Source organism: Diuraphis noxia, unplaced genomic scaffold (assembly GCF_037042655.1).
Source record: "Diuraphis noxia isolate RWA-SAM2 unplaced genomic scaffold, SU_Dnox_SAM2 contig0002, whole genome shotgun sequence".
Lineage (NCBI taxonomy): Eukaryota > Metazoa > Arthropoda > Insecta > Hemiptera > Aphididae > Diuraphis > Diuraphis noxia.
This window is the reverse complement of record NW_028301712.1, coordinates 62,370,939-62,387,088: the sequence shown is the minus strand read 5'-3', so window position 1 is coordinate 62,387,088 and position 16,150 is coordinate 62,370,939. Positions and strand designations below refer to the sequence as shown.

Below are 16,150 nucleotides of genomic sequence, written 5' to 3'. Positions count from 1 at the left end.
ATTATGTACGCGGGTACACCGGCGGCGGTGGTGCACAAAAATATAAAAGCTCGTCGTGGCACATACGTGGTATATCTACGCGCTAACTGCAGCGCGACGCATTCGCTGGTCACACGGGCGACCTACTCGCTGTCGCGCGTTTCGCAGGGAGGCGTGTGAAAAAGTGTTTTAAAATAATATTATGTCAGTCCGGTCGGAAATTTCTGTTTCGGCGCCGCCACAGCCGCCGCCGCCGTCGACACAACTATCGACCAATGTTGTGGGCGCGAGGCTAATATACGAATCGGTACGATTAATGGGGGCGCGAGAGAGAGTAGAGCTTCCACCACCACCATCACCCTCGTCATCACCGGCCGAGCCGAAAACATTCCGCGAACACAGAACGACGTTTTCAAGGAGTGCGTGTGCGTGAGTGTACGTGATCTCGTGATGATAGTAATAATAACGCGCGATGCGAGTATCACGGCTGCGGGTGTTAAATTTAAAGTAAAAAATATATATATGATATATAATATATATTTGTTATAAAAAGGGTGAAACGAGACGACTTTTTTCTATTTTTTTTTTTTTTTTAGCGACACGTGCATGTAATACGTACGCTGTGGACGACGGTACCGCGCTTATGACAATCGGACGAAATAAAAACCGTAGAATCGTGAACAAAATGTGTGTTATTAAAATAATAGATATCCACCACTACATGACGCGTTGTTGCAGCTAATGAAAATTTTTTATTTTTCCGACAACAATTCGCACGTACCGTCGATTAACGATTTGAACGTTTCCGCGAGACCGGAGAACAGAAAATTCACGTCTGCGCGATTAAAACGAACGGATAAAGGTTACAGGTTATAGTATATATATAGTTATTATATACAGACTACAGCAACTACAACTGCTGCAGGTACCTGTGCTATATAGACCGAGTGGTCTATTCGTCGGACGGGGAAAAAAAATCATAATCGTGATAATAACATTTTATCGTCCGTTATTCTTTTAGACATTTTATCTCACCTTCATATTTCTTTGAAGACTGGCCCCGAGACAATAACATTAAATAACGATGATTGCGTTTTTGATTGAATGTTTACAATATAATAAATACCTACCGGTTATAGGTAAAACGTAATCGTTAGATTCTGTGGGTGCTATATTGATAAAATAATATTATAGTGACTGATGGTGTTCATCGCTCGTCAGTACCTAAAACGTTCTATGCAATAATAAGATTTTCTGTTCGAAAAAAACGGTTTTTAATTTTTTTTTAAGTTGTTATTAATATAATATTATGCACAACAAGTGGCGAGCTACCTTCTCCTCTAATGGCCCAGAGGTGGATTCTTAAATTACATTTATGTTGTTGATTGATTAATATACGTATGTGATCAGAACATTTTTGTTCGGTTAATGTGTGTCCATATGTGTTACAAGACGCGTGATTTAGACTGATAATCAGTTGATTGATTTGCAGGCGAAACAATAGATAAATGAATATTATTATTATTTATTATTATGCCGGATTAAGAATAATAATAGCAATGCAGCATAAAAGCGTACACTTGAATAACATATACATTATATATAAATAAAGTACATACTACTTCGACAAAAGTTTATCCAATTAATCTCTGCTCAGACCCCTAACTATTTATCTTTTAAATTGTTGATTCAAACATAATATTGTAGAAAGCATAAGCAAAATCTCTTAAACCAATATAAATTGAACAAGCATTAAACCGTAGCGGTGTAGTATAGTAAAATCGTGTGCCGTGCAGTGCTCGGAGGATTTAAATGCGTATTTGTTTCTTTTTTCTCTGAATTCCGAAAACTGTGGATTATAAGTTTAATGTTATTGGAGATGAAAATAATTGATGCGAGACAGCGAGACAGCTTCAGTATATGTGTATTATAATATTTAGTACAACATTGACGGAATGACAAATACCTCTCTATACAAGTACTCTTACACGTAGATATATTGCGGGATACGAAAAATCAGTAATAACCTCTTCCGCCAGTTGGGTGAGTTACATAGTGTCAAAATCTGTTTTGTACATAGTACGATTGCTCAATCATCGACAAAACCTAACCTGACAAAATTTAATATTTTATTAAATTTATTATTTTTATAACAAATATTTATGCTATTCAAAAAATACGCCAAAACACGTACTCGTAAAATACGCGTGGAATTTATTTATAACATAATACATTATAGTTAGTATATAATTATATATAAGTGGTTACAAATTTAAAAATAATTGTTCGTTGGTTTGCTATACATATGTTATTTTATGTGAACAAAATTAAACATCCAAATGAAAATAATTTTAAAATTTTGAAAAAGTCTAATATCCAGCTGTTGATTGTAGGTATACTTTTTTAGCAAACAGTTTGGTATAATATACTAGTATACTACTGTTCATAGATTTGTAACTCTATTCCTGATTTTTCAATGACTACTTTACGTTTATTGTTAAATTTGTTTTAGAAACATGAAGTCTAACTATGATTGATATTTCATATTTTAATGTAATTCAGTAAAATATTATAATCTCAACTTTCTGAAAATACCTAATAAAAAAAAAAAAAAATAAATAAAAATGAAAGTGGATAACTGCAGTACTACACAGTAGGTATTAAGTAATCTCGTAATTGAGTAAATTACTTCAATTTAAAAGTGAAATTTAGAGTCAATGATAAATCATTGTATACGAAAAACGTTTCTAAGCGAAAACAGTAAAGTTAGTCACCTATTATATACTACTATGTTTATTTCATTACATGTGGTTTGATATTGATAATTTGTTTTAAATTTTAATGTTTATTTAATTTTTACAGAAAATATTGCAATAATAATAATTATCAAATTAAAAAAAAATATTTACTTAAATTAGGAAAAACAACAGGAAGTTTAATTCGAAATTAATAAAATTGTTTGGCTGTGTGTTACTTACGTTCCAAAAAAAGGTATATTTTTCAATTAGTAAATTTAGTCAGTAATAACTTACGTCCCGTTTTGGCGATGAAAGTCGGTTATGTAATTATTATCGATATTATCTACTAAAATCGCTAAAATCGATACCTAGTTCATAAACTTAACTTAATATAACGTGAATTTTTATATTATTATTATTATTGTTAAGGCAATATTATTATATTTGAACTGAACTATAATTTACATTATCATGACAAAATGTAAAACACACGTAATTTTATATTATTTTCAATTGTATACTTAACTTATTTATACATATGTATTATAAATTAAAATGAACATCAATGTATTTTTTTATTATTTATATTTTGATATCGATTATATTGATATTTTCGGGAGACAATAAGGTTATAAAAAAGTTATACCTAGACCCATATAGACTATGACACTTTTTGAATCTTTTTTTATGGACGCAACTCACCTAGTGATAATAATTTTGGACGCAAATAGTATGTTCCCAATTGATTTACTTATTTGGTTGTATTTTTGCTGTGGTTATGCTCGTGATTTTTAAGGTTACTAAACGATTATTTAATTTAATTAGGTATAACTTATACATTTATGCATAGAAAATTTAAAAATTTAAATAAAAAAAAGTTTTTTTTTTAATTATTACAGAGAATTTTTTATTTTGACTTGGCAAAAGTACCAACAAAATCCAATATGCTACCAGGAACTTTTATCAAAGTTAATGAACCATTTTATTCTAGAAAAAAGTTGTCTGACATAAAAATAAATAGAAACACACATCAAAGTAAAATTAATACATTCTTTGATAAGAAACTAAAGTTTACAATTTATAAAAAAATGAATTTTTAAAAAGTCATTGACGATACTGGGAAATACTCGTGATACTTAAGACGTAAGCTGTTCACATACTATATGTATAATATTAAATATGAATACAGAATAATTAAAATGGACAATTTAAGGAAATATATTGATAAATATTTGTATATGTTCAATTTACAACATACGCTAATTTTAATTTGTTTTGCTAAATCATTGAGTGGAAAAATTGGTAATTACCTAATTAAATTCGTATGACTATAAATACGCATATGCATAATAATTAGCAATATTGTGTAAAGGGTATTAAAAATACATCCATATTTCATGTAGGTTGTGTATTAAATACAAATATAAAATACGAACTGAGTTATAATGGTATAAAAACCATACACAGCTTCCTACACATTTTAGTTCAACCGAAAATGTTTTACGGTGATATTGCAAACAATATTGCTAGTTGTTTGGTGTTTGCGAACCATGTTGCCAAGTTCAGTGTAATCAAAATTTATGTATAAAATAAAGGATTAGGCATGAAAAAAAATAATGTTTACAAATATAATAAATAATGATACACTGTTTCCTAATGCAATTGGATTTCTGTCAACATTTTACAATTTTGAGCTTAGAAAGACGAATAATTTTACGTTTTATGTGTACAAATTATGTTTATATGCAAGTGAGAAATGAACAACCGAATTCAAAGAAAGTTTAAAGATAAAAAATATAAATATTTATGGTAATATTCTAAGCGATACGTAAACTTTACCATTTCGATTTTTAAATATTTGACTATTTCTTCTTCTTCTAATAATATGTATATGTAGACACGACACGATGGCTCAATCATTTTCAACCACATTGCGTTTTTAATTTCAGTACAGACGTGCCGTTTTCATTTGCACTGTTACACTCTTGTTTAATAGCAGAAATATATATTTTTCTCATTTCCCTTAGCGGAACTGCTGCAGCTTTCGAGAAATAGTACACGGTAAAGCTATTGTCCCAAGCCACAGTACTGAATGATCAACGTGTTTCTTGAGTTGTTAAACAACCAGGCGTGCGCACCATCTATTGTTATCATTAATACGAAAAAAAAATGAATGGGGAAAAAAACCGAGTGAAAAACTATTTAAAAGGAAGAAAAATACAATTTTTAGATTTCAAGCGGAGCGATGAATGTATTAATCTTAGAATAATGTATGTGTGCACATTTATTTTATTTTAATATATCTGTTATACTTGTAGTGATCAATAAGCTCGATTACTAAATTATACAACACATATATTGATTTTAGTATATTACCAATATTGTACATCTTGATGACGTATACTATCAGAGTTTGGAAATGCCCAGTTCCGTATATATAGAATTATAAGTTTCAAACACAATCACGTGTATTAAGTTGTTGTACATACGAAATTTGTTCGGAATAGTTATGATATGTTACAGATTTGAATACGATATTTGTATCTCTCCTGATGACTGTATTTCGTGTACAATTATATAAGACGCACTTACCTAACGATTAAATGATAAAAGTGATGATTAATGTTCAGTTATTTGTAGCATACTATAGTTAGTCTAACTACGATTGACGATTTAACTTTAATTTTTATTGAACTATAAATTATATAAATTATGTTATAGCGAAAGATATAAATATTATTATTTTATTCTAGATTTCATAGTATTATAGGACTATTAATGTGTTGGGTATAATGCCGATGTTTTTATTATTTTCTATATACACATTGCATTTTCAAAACATATTCAAAACTATATATTATTTTTTAACATGGGCTTATAATTATCACTTATACCGTGATACATGCTTAAATTTTTCTGCGATACGTTGATAATGACTTATAAGCTAATATTAACAATGATGCGTGCCTACATGAAATGTTATAATTATTATTATTGTAGTATATTAGATGAGACGTTTCGGGCAAAAGTTTGGTTAACCTACCGTATTATACTGATAAAAAATATCGTTAGAAATGGCATGACTGAAAAATTGTCTACACACATTATCATAATTCGTATGTAACGATTGAAATCGTATTTAATACATTCATTACACAGTGACCTACTCAATTATGAGGTACCCTCAAAACTTACTATACAGTAGTATAGACTACTCCGATTTTTTTCTTAATGTTAATTATTTTACAAAATACGATATATGAAATACGAGTAGGTACAGTATGATTATAATAATCGTAATAATTATTGTGCCAACGGCTTGAGTATAAAATATATTGTTTAACCTATTCCTTCTGACCTATTTGAGATTAAAAAAAAAACTCCCGTTTATAAAAAGAATTGTGTTTTAATGACCACATAGTTTAAAAAGGAGAACAAAAATATTACACAATTTTCGGTGTTTGTAAATTCCATGATATTCTTACCTATGCTATAAGACTATATGAACTCGCTCGTATTGATTACGTCTTCATAAAATAGTTTTTTGGTTATACACAATATACACTTAATATGCACCCACAGAATAACATATTTTATTTTTCTTATAGATATATTACAATTTTCTCAAAAATAAAGTTATTTTAAATTTCAAGCAGAATATAGCTTATATATGCCATATACTATTATTATTTATATATTATTTAATAAGGATCGTCATAAAAAATATTTACACTTTAAGACTAAGTTACGTTTTTGATTTTTTAGTCTATAGGATTGTATAAAAATAGTTTTTAAAACGTGTGATGTATAGATACTGAACCATAAATAATAATAATAATATGATTATTCCTCTTTATACGAGATAAAGACTATTAGGTTAAAATATTTTAAATGTTGTAGTTTTTGATTTTATTGTTTTATAATATCTGTTTGAAAATATAAATTCATTAATAGTTATTCAGTATAGTGAGTATTTATATTTTTAGCTAAGGCTTTAATAACATAAAATTTAGTATGCTATTTTAATAATGAAAATACTCCTCAGTTTAATAGTGGTTAATAACTCTACCTAACATAATTGTTTTTCCTTTGAATTAAATTTAATAAATAATTTTAATCCAAAATACTTAGATTAAAAACTTGTTTCCTCTACATTATTTTTGCAAAGACGTAAATATTTCGAAGTGTAATTAAGGATAAAACGAATTTTGTGTACTGTAAAATAAACGGAATGGATAGAAAATAATGTAATTTATAATAATATTACTATGTACATATATCGTGTTTTCGAGATAAACTCTCCTTAATAGTGATTGAATGAGAATTCCGGCTATTTACTCAAAGAATTATGACATCATACTTTGGGTGTATATTATATACATATACGAATTGAGTGTTCTTTAACCGTTTATAGGTATAGCGTACAAAAATGAATCATTAATATTAAGTTGTCGAGTTGAATTATTTATCGATGAACGTGCAATCCTAAAATGAACAGCATTTAGGAATATTATGGTGTACTTACGTGTTGAGCTCCAGGTCGAGGCGAAATTTATGGTTGAACGCTTTTATCAATATGGAAGTTCTGTGAAAATGTTTCCCCATCTGAAAATATACAAGCAAACCGTAACATTATATAACGAGTTGTATTATAAAGAGGAAGTGTCGTTTGTTAACATATTATTATCAATATAAAGATGCAGCAGCAGGTAAGTATACTTACAATAATATTATACGAATGATCGCGTGCGTTTATTGTTGGTAATATTATAAAAACGTTAGGTACCGGAAAATTTTATACAACGTCACAATCGTCACTAGGTTTTGTCTTGATAAAAACTGATTGGTCTTATATATCTAATATTTTTGATAAGATAATATATTTTATACTTTGAAGTTACAATTTCGGAATACTATCTACCTATATAATTATATACTGTTATAAGATTTTATATGGTTCACCTTCCGCATATTCTGTATTTAAATCGTGTGAAATAATAATAAATAACATATCCAACGAGAAAACAAATTTATCTAATACATGGCTGGTGGACTAGGCGGTGGAGTGATTATTAAGAAAAATATTGAAAAACTTAATTCTCTCTAAAATCTAATTGACTGTTCTCACTGCATTTTCCGAACTTGACATTCCTATCATGCACAGTTTATTGGATACTATCAAAGAGCACTATGACCCGGAATGGTAGAAAATCATCTGTAAAAGACAGCTTTGATCATATGACAAAGCTTAAGTGGCCTTTAACTCGCGGAAAACTTTATATGGCATACACTGTAGCACTTATATTATACAGTGAACGCCATACTATAACGTTGGGGCGTCTAGAAGAAAAAAAAATACATGGATGTCGTTTTTTTCTAGCCGATTTTATTGTTGTTTTTTTCCATTTTAATAGAATACTTTGCAGCTTTCGATGCATAAAGGGGAATTTTGTACTTTGATACATGTATAAAAAATAAAAATTACAACGTTTCTGAAAACCTAAAATATACAGAGTTGCCATAGAGGTTGAAAAAAAAACCTAGTACTTATGAATTTGGTTTTAAATATAATAATATTTGAGTTGTTCTTATTTGCCGTCCGCGTTTCAAATTAAATATTATTTACCGAAACTAACGCAGTTAAACTAACCGCCGTCCCAATATTAAAGTGTAGTATTTCATAGAAATCGTGACGCATTAGAGAGTTTCATAAGATTCCGGTACAACGATAATGTGATTCTGTTATATTATGCTGGAAAAAAATCTTTTTAATGTTTATTATTTTATGTACATTACAACATGCCCATGATTTTATATAGAATTCAAGAAATAAAAAAAATTCATATTTACGTAAATATTATATAAAACATTTACGAACAAGAAATTTTGATATTTTCAAAAGTAATTTGTTCATGCGTGTGTTAAAGTTTTTCAGACGAATTAGTACAGTTCAGATTGATGCACACAGCTTTGAATATATAGCTACTTATTTTCATATTTAAAATTGTTTAGAATATTTAACGAGAATATTAAGAAATATATTTTCAACAAATTATTATTATTATTTAAGGACATACCTACGTACGTAATGCTTCTGAGGTTTAAGACATTTAGGTACTGCAATCATGCTTAGGTATAGAAATTTAAAGGCCATAGAAATTATGTTTACTCAAATTAGTATACGATTCGTTGTTACGTTATCACAGTTTTTAATGAAGAATTTTCTTTTTTTTCACACTCCGTCATTTTTTTTTAGTTTTTTTTTTTTTTGAATTATATGGTAAACATTTCATTCAATTTAAATTCACAGTCGCTGTCGTCACTAAATCCGAAAACTTTTCTCTCAGAATTCACCACTCGCAAAAGAGTTCCAAATAGAAGGTCCCAACTTTCATAAGAAATCAAGACTAATAAATCACAGCCAACGGATTTATAGGTTATGCGCGGAACCTAAAGACCAACCTCTGGTTCAGAGATAAGCTAAATGTATGCGCGAACATGGAACAAAACTTTACTTCGGGACAGGCATTTTAAAAATGTATTCTGAAACTGCTGAAGAGTATAGAAGAGAAAAAAACATTGGTTACGAAAAAATAAATAAGATTTAAAATTCCGCATATTTAGAATGATTATAAAATGTGATAAAAATAATCATTAATTGCCTATTATTATTATTAACTAGTTTTTTTTCGAAGTTGTCGACTACCTTTATTTAATAAAATACGATTTTACAGTAAATTGTCTAACATAATAGTAAATAATAATATATATTATTCAAAATCAAGAGATTTTACAAATATGATTTTACTTTGGAGACGTATTGTCATGCGAATTAATTGAGTTTAATGCAGCTTCAAAATTTCATAAACAAATTTAAAGTACAATCATGAAACATTTTCAAGTAAATCACTGTTTAAATAGAAAAAAAATTGAATTATACATAAATATAATTTTTGATTTTAAAAATAAAAATGCAATTTTCAAGTTAAAAACATACATTCCACCCAACCGCATGAAACTAAGAGTCAATATATATTATTTTGAACAGATTTGAACTGAAATAAACAACATATATTTTACGATAATAATTGTATAGTTTAATAATTTGGCTTTTATAAACTAAACATAAACTTAAGATGTTTGATTTATATATATATATATATATTTTTTATTTATTTGTTATAAAAAAAACTCTACAGTTGCTTTGTCCATTGATTGCAATTTTATCAGAATATTTGGAGATATTATTAATTCACTAAAATATACTTATTTTTCTCAATTTCTTAATTTGTTAATTTATTGTAATATGTTTTTTATATTATTCAAGCGAGTATACAATTAGTGAATACAGTAAAACCTCTCTATAACGGAATCGCTTGGGATCAAATATTTTTCTGTTATAAAGAGTTTGTCGTCATAGAGAAGTAGAAGTTTCATATATTATTTGTCCTATTGGGACTATTGGACATTTTTCGTTATAAGGAGGTTTCCGTTTAATAGAGGGTCCGTTATAGAGTAGTTTTATTGTAATATTATAAGCATATAGATAATAGATATAAATATATTTTCAAATTGGACTACAAAAATCATTAAAGTTAATGTTTTAGTAAAGCTAATTGTTGTTGGAGTAATAAAAAATTGTAAATTTTTTTTAGTAAATAGCTATTAATAATACAACTGTGATTGCTCAGATGTAAACTTAAATTGACAACCAAACGTTTTTTCCAATTTAAGTGGAATTGTGTTATAACAGATTGTATTTAGTTTTACAACAAATCAGCACAATGTTTTTTTTATTTAATAAAAGAAAACCAATGTGTATAATGTGTATCTTTTTTCCAAAGAAAAATATTTTTGCTTTTACATCAATAAGAATTGTCATGACTGCTATTTTACCCTTCCTCCTGTCTAGCTTGACTCTTTTTTAAAAGGATAACTTCCGCAATAATTTTCTGGTTTCCCTACGCGCCTGTTATCTTTACCAGTATTTCCCATTGCCATAACAATAAATATTATTGTTTCCTGTTTTGACTTTTTCCCCTCGTCATTTTTTTTACCACACAAAAATCGTTTAAGTTATTCTAACTTTCTCCTTCTCAAGACTATTTTATGAAAATCACAAATTGAAACTGTCATGTAAAAGACCATTTATTTAGATGATAACATAACTTATAAAAACATATGAAAAAAGTAAAGTTGAACTACAATCAATTGAATGATTAGCAAAAATTAAAAATTAAAGTGACCTATTAAACATTAGATTAACAAATTAACAAATATTAATTATGGCTTATTTAAAACATTATACGATTTAGATCCGTTCTTTATATTTGACATATTTTACCATGTATATTGTATGAGCACACCACACACATATTATTATTCCCTAACTTTTGTTTTTTACCTGCATGCATATACCTATGGCTAAATGAGTACTAGGTATTACACAATCAGGGAATGATTATGAAACGATATAAGCGCAAGTGATGTATTTGATACCTGTTGGTACCTACTAGAAAAATCAATGTGTGCGCTATATATTTAAATTAATGTTTATTCTGGAATTACACCTAAATATCAGTGTTTTATTTTAAAGTATGTAACATAATTCAATAATCGAACTTATACGACGATAAAAACTTAATATGTTTGAAAGTTTATGTAAAGTTATTGTAAATGAAATAAAAGATTCTTAGAATTTTGATAACAAATATTAATATTATTGAAAAATCTTTTGAATAATGGTTTTCGATTAGGATAAAATTACAAGTGTTCATTGACAATATTATTTGTACCTACTTTATATCCAATATTATATCACGATATGGCATGCTCGTTAGATTTACCTTCTACTCACATCGACCATATTCACATTGTGCTTTGTTATTCAAGTTTTTTTAATCAAAAAAAAAAAGTTTTCGGAACTCGTATTGACAACGGAAAACAAAGTTTTGTACAAATGCTTACTACAGCTTTTGTAATCGAAGCTGCCACGGTAGAATTTAAGAAGAACAAGAGTAAACAAATAAAGATAGAGTAATTTTATTATGAATAAGTTAAACTTAAAACGGAGAAAAATGTATGACAACGCCATTGTCTTCGTCATTTATCTAAATTTTATTTGAAATTTTATTTGATACACAAATTTAATGAACAACCAAAAGAAATATTGTTCGTTAGAGCTTATGGCGTACTGGTAGGTGAAAAGTTTTGATTGAAGTCACTGCAAATAATAATAAACTTTTAAATATAATACTAGATAACAATAGAATGGTGAGAAAAACGCCTTAAAAATTATTATTTTTATATGAACTTAACAAACTTGAACGGTATATTCCAATAACATAATATATAATATAGAGTTTTTAGAAACTGAGAATTGAATAATGAAAAAAGTGCGATAAGAAAATAACTTTTAAGTGAATCGTTTTACTAGTAACCACGTTTTTAAATCAAATAAAATATAAGCTATTTTTCGTCTAAGTTTTTGATGAGCGAAGCGACGAATGTATTGATTTTACAATGATTTGAGTTTTTTTTAGTATCTGAAGAAACTAAGTAGAGAGATACTTCAAAACTTAAATTTAAATATCTATTCTGGCTGTAACGTAGATATGATTGGTTCATAATTTGGTGCCGACAGGAAGAGGAAGTTCAATATTAAATTATTCACAGTAGTTTTCTTAAAAAATTAAATATATAATTAAACATGGTTAAAACAAACTTTCTAAAAATTGGTTATACTATTTTTTTGCAGTTAAAAACGAATCACCATTGATAGCTGTAACTTTTACTCAAATATTTTTATTAAAAAATTTTTTAAATTTTTTATACATACATGCTGAATTATTAAGTCACTACATTTTGCATAATTTAATTTTTAATTTTATAAATATTAATAAAAACACAGTTGAGAATAAATCTACAATAATTTTTTTATGAGTATATCAAATTTGTTAAAAATGTTTACAGTTTTTAATATTTATTCCGACAGTTTAAAACGTAATACATTGTTACATAAAAGTTTTTGTTTCAAGAATAATAAAAAAAGCTATGTCTAATTCCACAAATATTTTTTAATGATTGTTTTAAGTATACATTTAGCGAAATTGAGTATTTATGCGTCAAATATCAATTTTTTATCAAATGGTTTGTTTTTTTTTAAATTGAAAAAGCACTATTCGTATAAATTTTAAAAATTAAAATGTGAGTTAATCTATTGTTATCTATACTTAATAAATTTTCAAAATATTAAAAATGACATATAAAATATTTATATTTATTTAAATTTTAAAATTGTTGTAACTTTTTTCAAAAGTGTAGATACAATTAGATAAAGTTGTTTAGGCTTCGCAAAAAAGCTTGAAAGTTTAATATAAGATTCAACATAAGTTTTTCTTATTTTAATTTAAAAACATTGAAAATATATAAGCTTGACTTTTTAACGCACGATTGAAGTTATACAAAATTAGATATTTAAACGAAGAATTATGATTGTATTAAATATTTGTAATTAAAAAATACTACGTGCGAAGGCTTGAAACTTTTACGTATATTATTATTATTTTTTATCATTTGCAATGAAATTGAGTGAGACTAATTTGAAACTATTGAAATTATTCAATAACAATAATATTAAATATTAAAAGTACCATTATAATATTAATGTAATAAATATAATCTTGTTAGCAAAAACTAATCCGACTTTCCGTATTACTTATAGGAAGATAAAATATAAATATAATATCACAAGGTATAATTATCAGTATAGGTCGATCAGGTCGTATACGCTCAAAATAGTTTTTTGTATTCAATGCTAAATGCATTGAAATATTAAATTCAAATTTATTATATCCATCACTATGATCAACACCTACACTTTTGTAGCAGAACGGTTACTTATTTTACCATTTTATTTTGCGTTTTCACATTTTCACGTTTTCACGTTTTCACGTTTATATTTTATGTTAATAACCAGAGTACACTAAGATACATATTTTGTTAGAGAGGAAAATATAATTTTACGGTTACAAATTACATAAAGACGTATTTAACCATTCTATTAAATTGCGGCCTCTTTAGTTGGATTATGGACTCCAGATAATAGAATGGTATTCCAGTGTACACCTTATCAGTGAGCAATAATAAAGAGCTTTAAATTATCTTAGATCGTTAAGCACAGAAGAACTACGCGTTTAACAAAGCATATCATTTTAACGAGTTTCTTGATTCATATTAATCTCGAGATGAACACAAAAGTTTCGATACTGATACGAATGAATATAGCCTAAATAATTCATTTATGGTGTAATAATAAAATATGCTAAACAGTGTTCGTTAATTTTATAATATAAACATTATCATAAAACCTATTTAACAGATAAAAATTATTTTTATTTTTATTAATATGTTGATACTATTTTTATAGAAATTAAATCAAAAAGTAGAATCAGCATCTTGTAGTGTTTTAAAACAATAAATTGTAGGGAAAGATATTGTTAATATGGCGACTTAAGACTATATATTATAGCCTAGAAGATTTTTTTATAATTGTTTAAAACCACGTCGTTTTATGATAAAAATCTTTAATTTCGGTTAGTAGCATCGGATTCATGAAAACAATTTGTCAAAAACATCTAATCTAATATATTATGTCATGTGTATTTGTTTGGAAATCGTAGTCAAAACTCAAAGTAGTCGAAATAGTCGAATATTTATAAATTAAACATATCCGCAGATTAATTTTACAATCAAGAAAAGGATATATTGCATTGAAAGTTTTGAAATAACGATTCAGTGGCCAATGTGTTGTTACTTTGCGCAAAGCTGTAGTAGAAGACGAATAACACAAAATAAATATTCTATTTATTCCGTTGACGACTTAAGATAATTTTAAATTAGGTAATTAGTTAAGTTTTCTGAAGAGTGGCTTACTAGTGAGTGGTTGTTAATAATTTTTATAAAATGTCTATTATTCAAAAACATTGTTTTGATAACATCAAACATGACTATCACCAAAGCTCACTGAAAATTTAGAGTTTCTTATAGAACAATATAATATAGCAGAGATAGTCGGTTACACATAGCCGAGAGAAATATTAAATTTAGAGTCGAAATAGACGAAGTAATTCGTGTTCGGAATCGACTAGACGGATAGAGTTTAATTGGGAGTGAACAGGCTTCATATAAAACCGAGAAAAATAAGACGACAAGAGATAAGAGATATCCTTGAAGCTATTGGTCACTGTTTCGTCTGTAAATATCTATACGCTTGTGTGTGTGTGTGTGTGTGTGTGTGTGTGTGTGTGTGTGTGTGTGTGAGCGCGCGAGTTCAGGATGATATAATGAGAGTGAGTATTATCCGATGCCCATTTCCGAAATTGTTTATAGGATTGACACTGCAGGGATTTCGTTCGGGCGCGATACGCTGAAGTATATATATATATATATATAAGTCATTAAATTATATATATTATATACTGGTTAAGATTATACTAAGGTCGAAATCAAACGTAAGTATCGTTTTATATATAACATATAACATTATTATGTATAGGCATTTATAATTTGTTGTGAGATTTTTGGTTTTATACTCCAAGTTAATAATATGGCTACAGTATAAACGCATTATATTATAGACGAACCAATGATGAAAGTTATTAAACATAGTTACGACTTACGGAACAAAAATGTTTAACGATGTCTATCCAAAACATATAGGTAGACGTATTACATAAAGATAAAACAAAATTACTATCGTCGATTTTGCCTTTGAGCAGCCGATTTAATTAAGTAAAATAAAGTACGCCACATAAATATTATATATGTAAGGCTAGTGTAATATTTTTTATTGGGCTGGAAACGGTCGATTATTTATATCAATAACTGGACTGGTGTAAACCGTTTTATTATAATATTATATAAACTATTATAAAGGACAATACATTATGATGTATTGATGCAGTCTAAAAACTTATCCGAATGTTGTGTCAAAAGTATACTTTTTGTTGAACATTTTGGTTTTTCAAAGAGTGTCTATTTTTACGAGAAGTTTAAAATCCAGGTCAGGACATAGGGAGCTTAGGTGAGTGGCTGCGATCGTCTCGTTTTGCTGACATTTTAAACATTTTTTTTCGAAGCGTATAGTTTTCTCTCGAGCTAAGCCTCGAATCACCGAGCGAATTGAAAAATAATCTCTTGCGTCCCGACCGCAGAACTTCAGATATCTCTCGGAGCTACGATAGAAGCTCGCCAACCCGGAATAAACGGTACAAACAGATAAAAATAAAACTTCAACGACGTTTGACCAACATATGATACGATCATTGCGGTGTGTTCAAACATATTACTACACAATTGAAATACTTAAAGCGCGTTGAAAAAACCATAAAAGTCACAAACAAAAACACTGATGATAATTCAGCATCGTTTTC

At 27.8% G+C, this 16,150-nt stretch overlaps 1 protein-coding gene across 6 annotated transcripts in view; it reads right to left on the bottom strand.

The window, feature by feature from the left end:
* The window catches only part of mmd (disintegrin and metalloproteinase domain-containing protein mind-meld), a 258,307-nt gene that overhangs the window by 44,896 nt on the left and 197,261 nt on the right, over nt 1-16,150 (bottom strand). For all 6 annotated transcript variants that reach the window (XM_089218714.1, XM_089218712.1, XM_089218708.1 and 3 more), the window contains one exon: nt 7,243-7,322. In XM_089218714.1, coding sequence (XP_089074840.1) covers nt 7,243-7,322 — 80 coding nt within the window. The remainder of the gene's footprint in view (nt 1-7,242; nt 7,323-16,150) is intronic.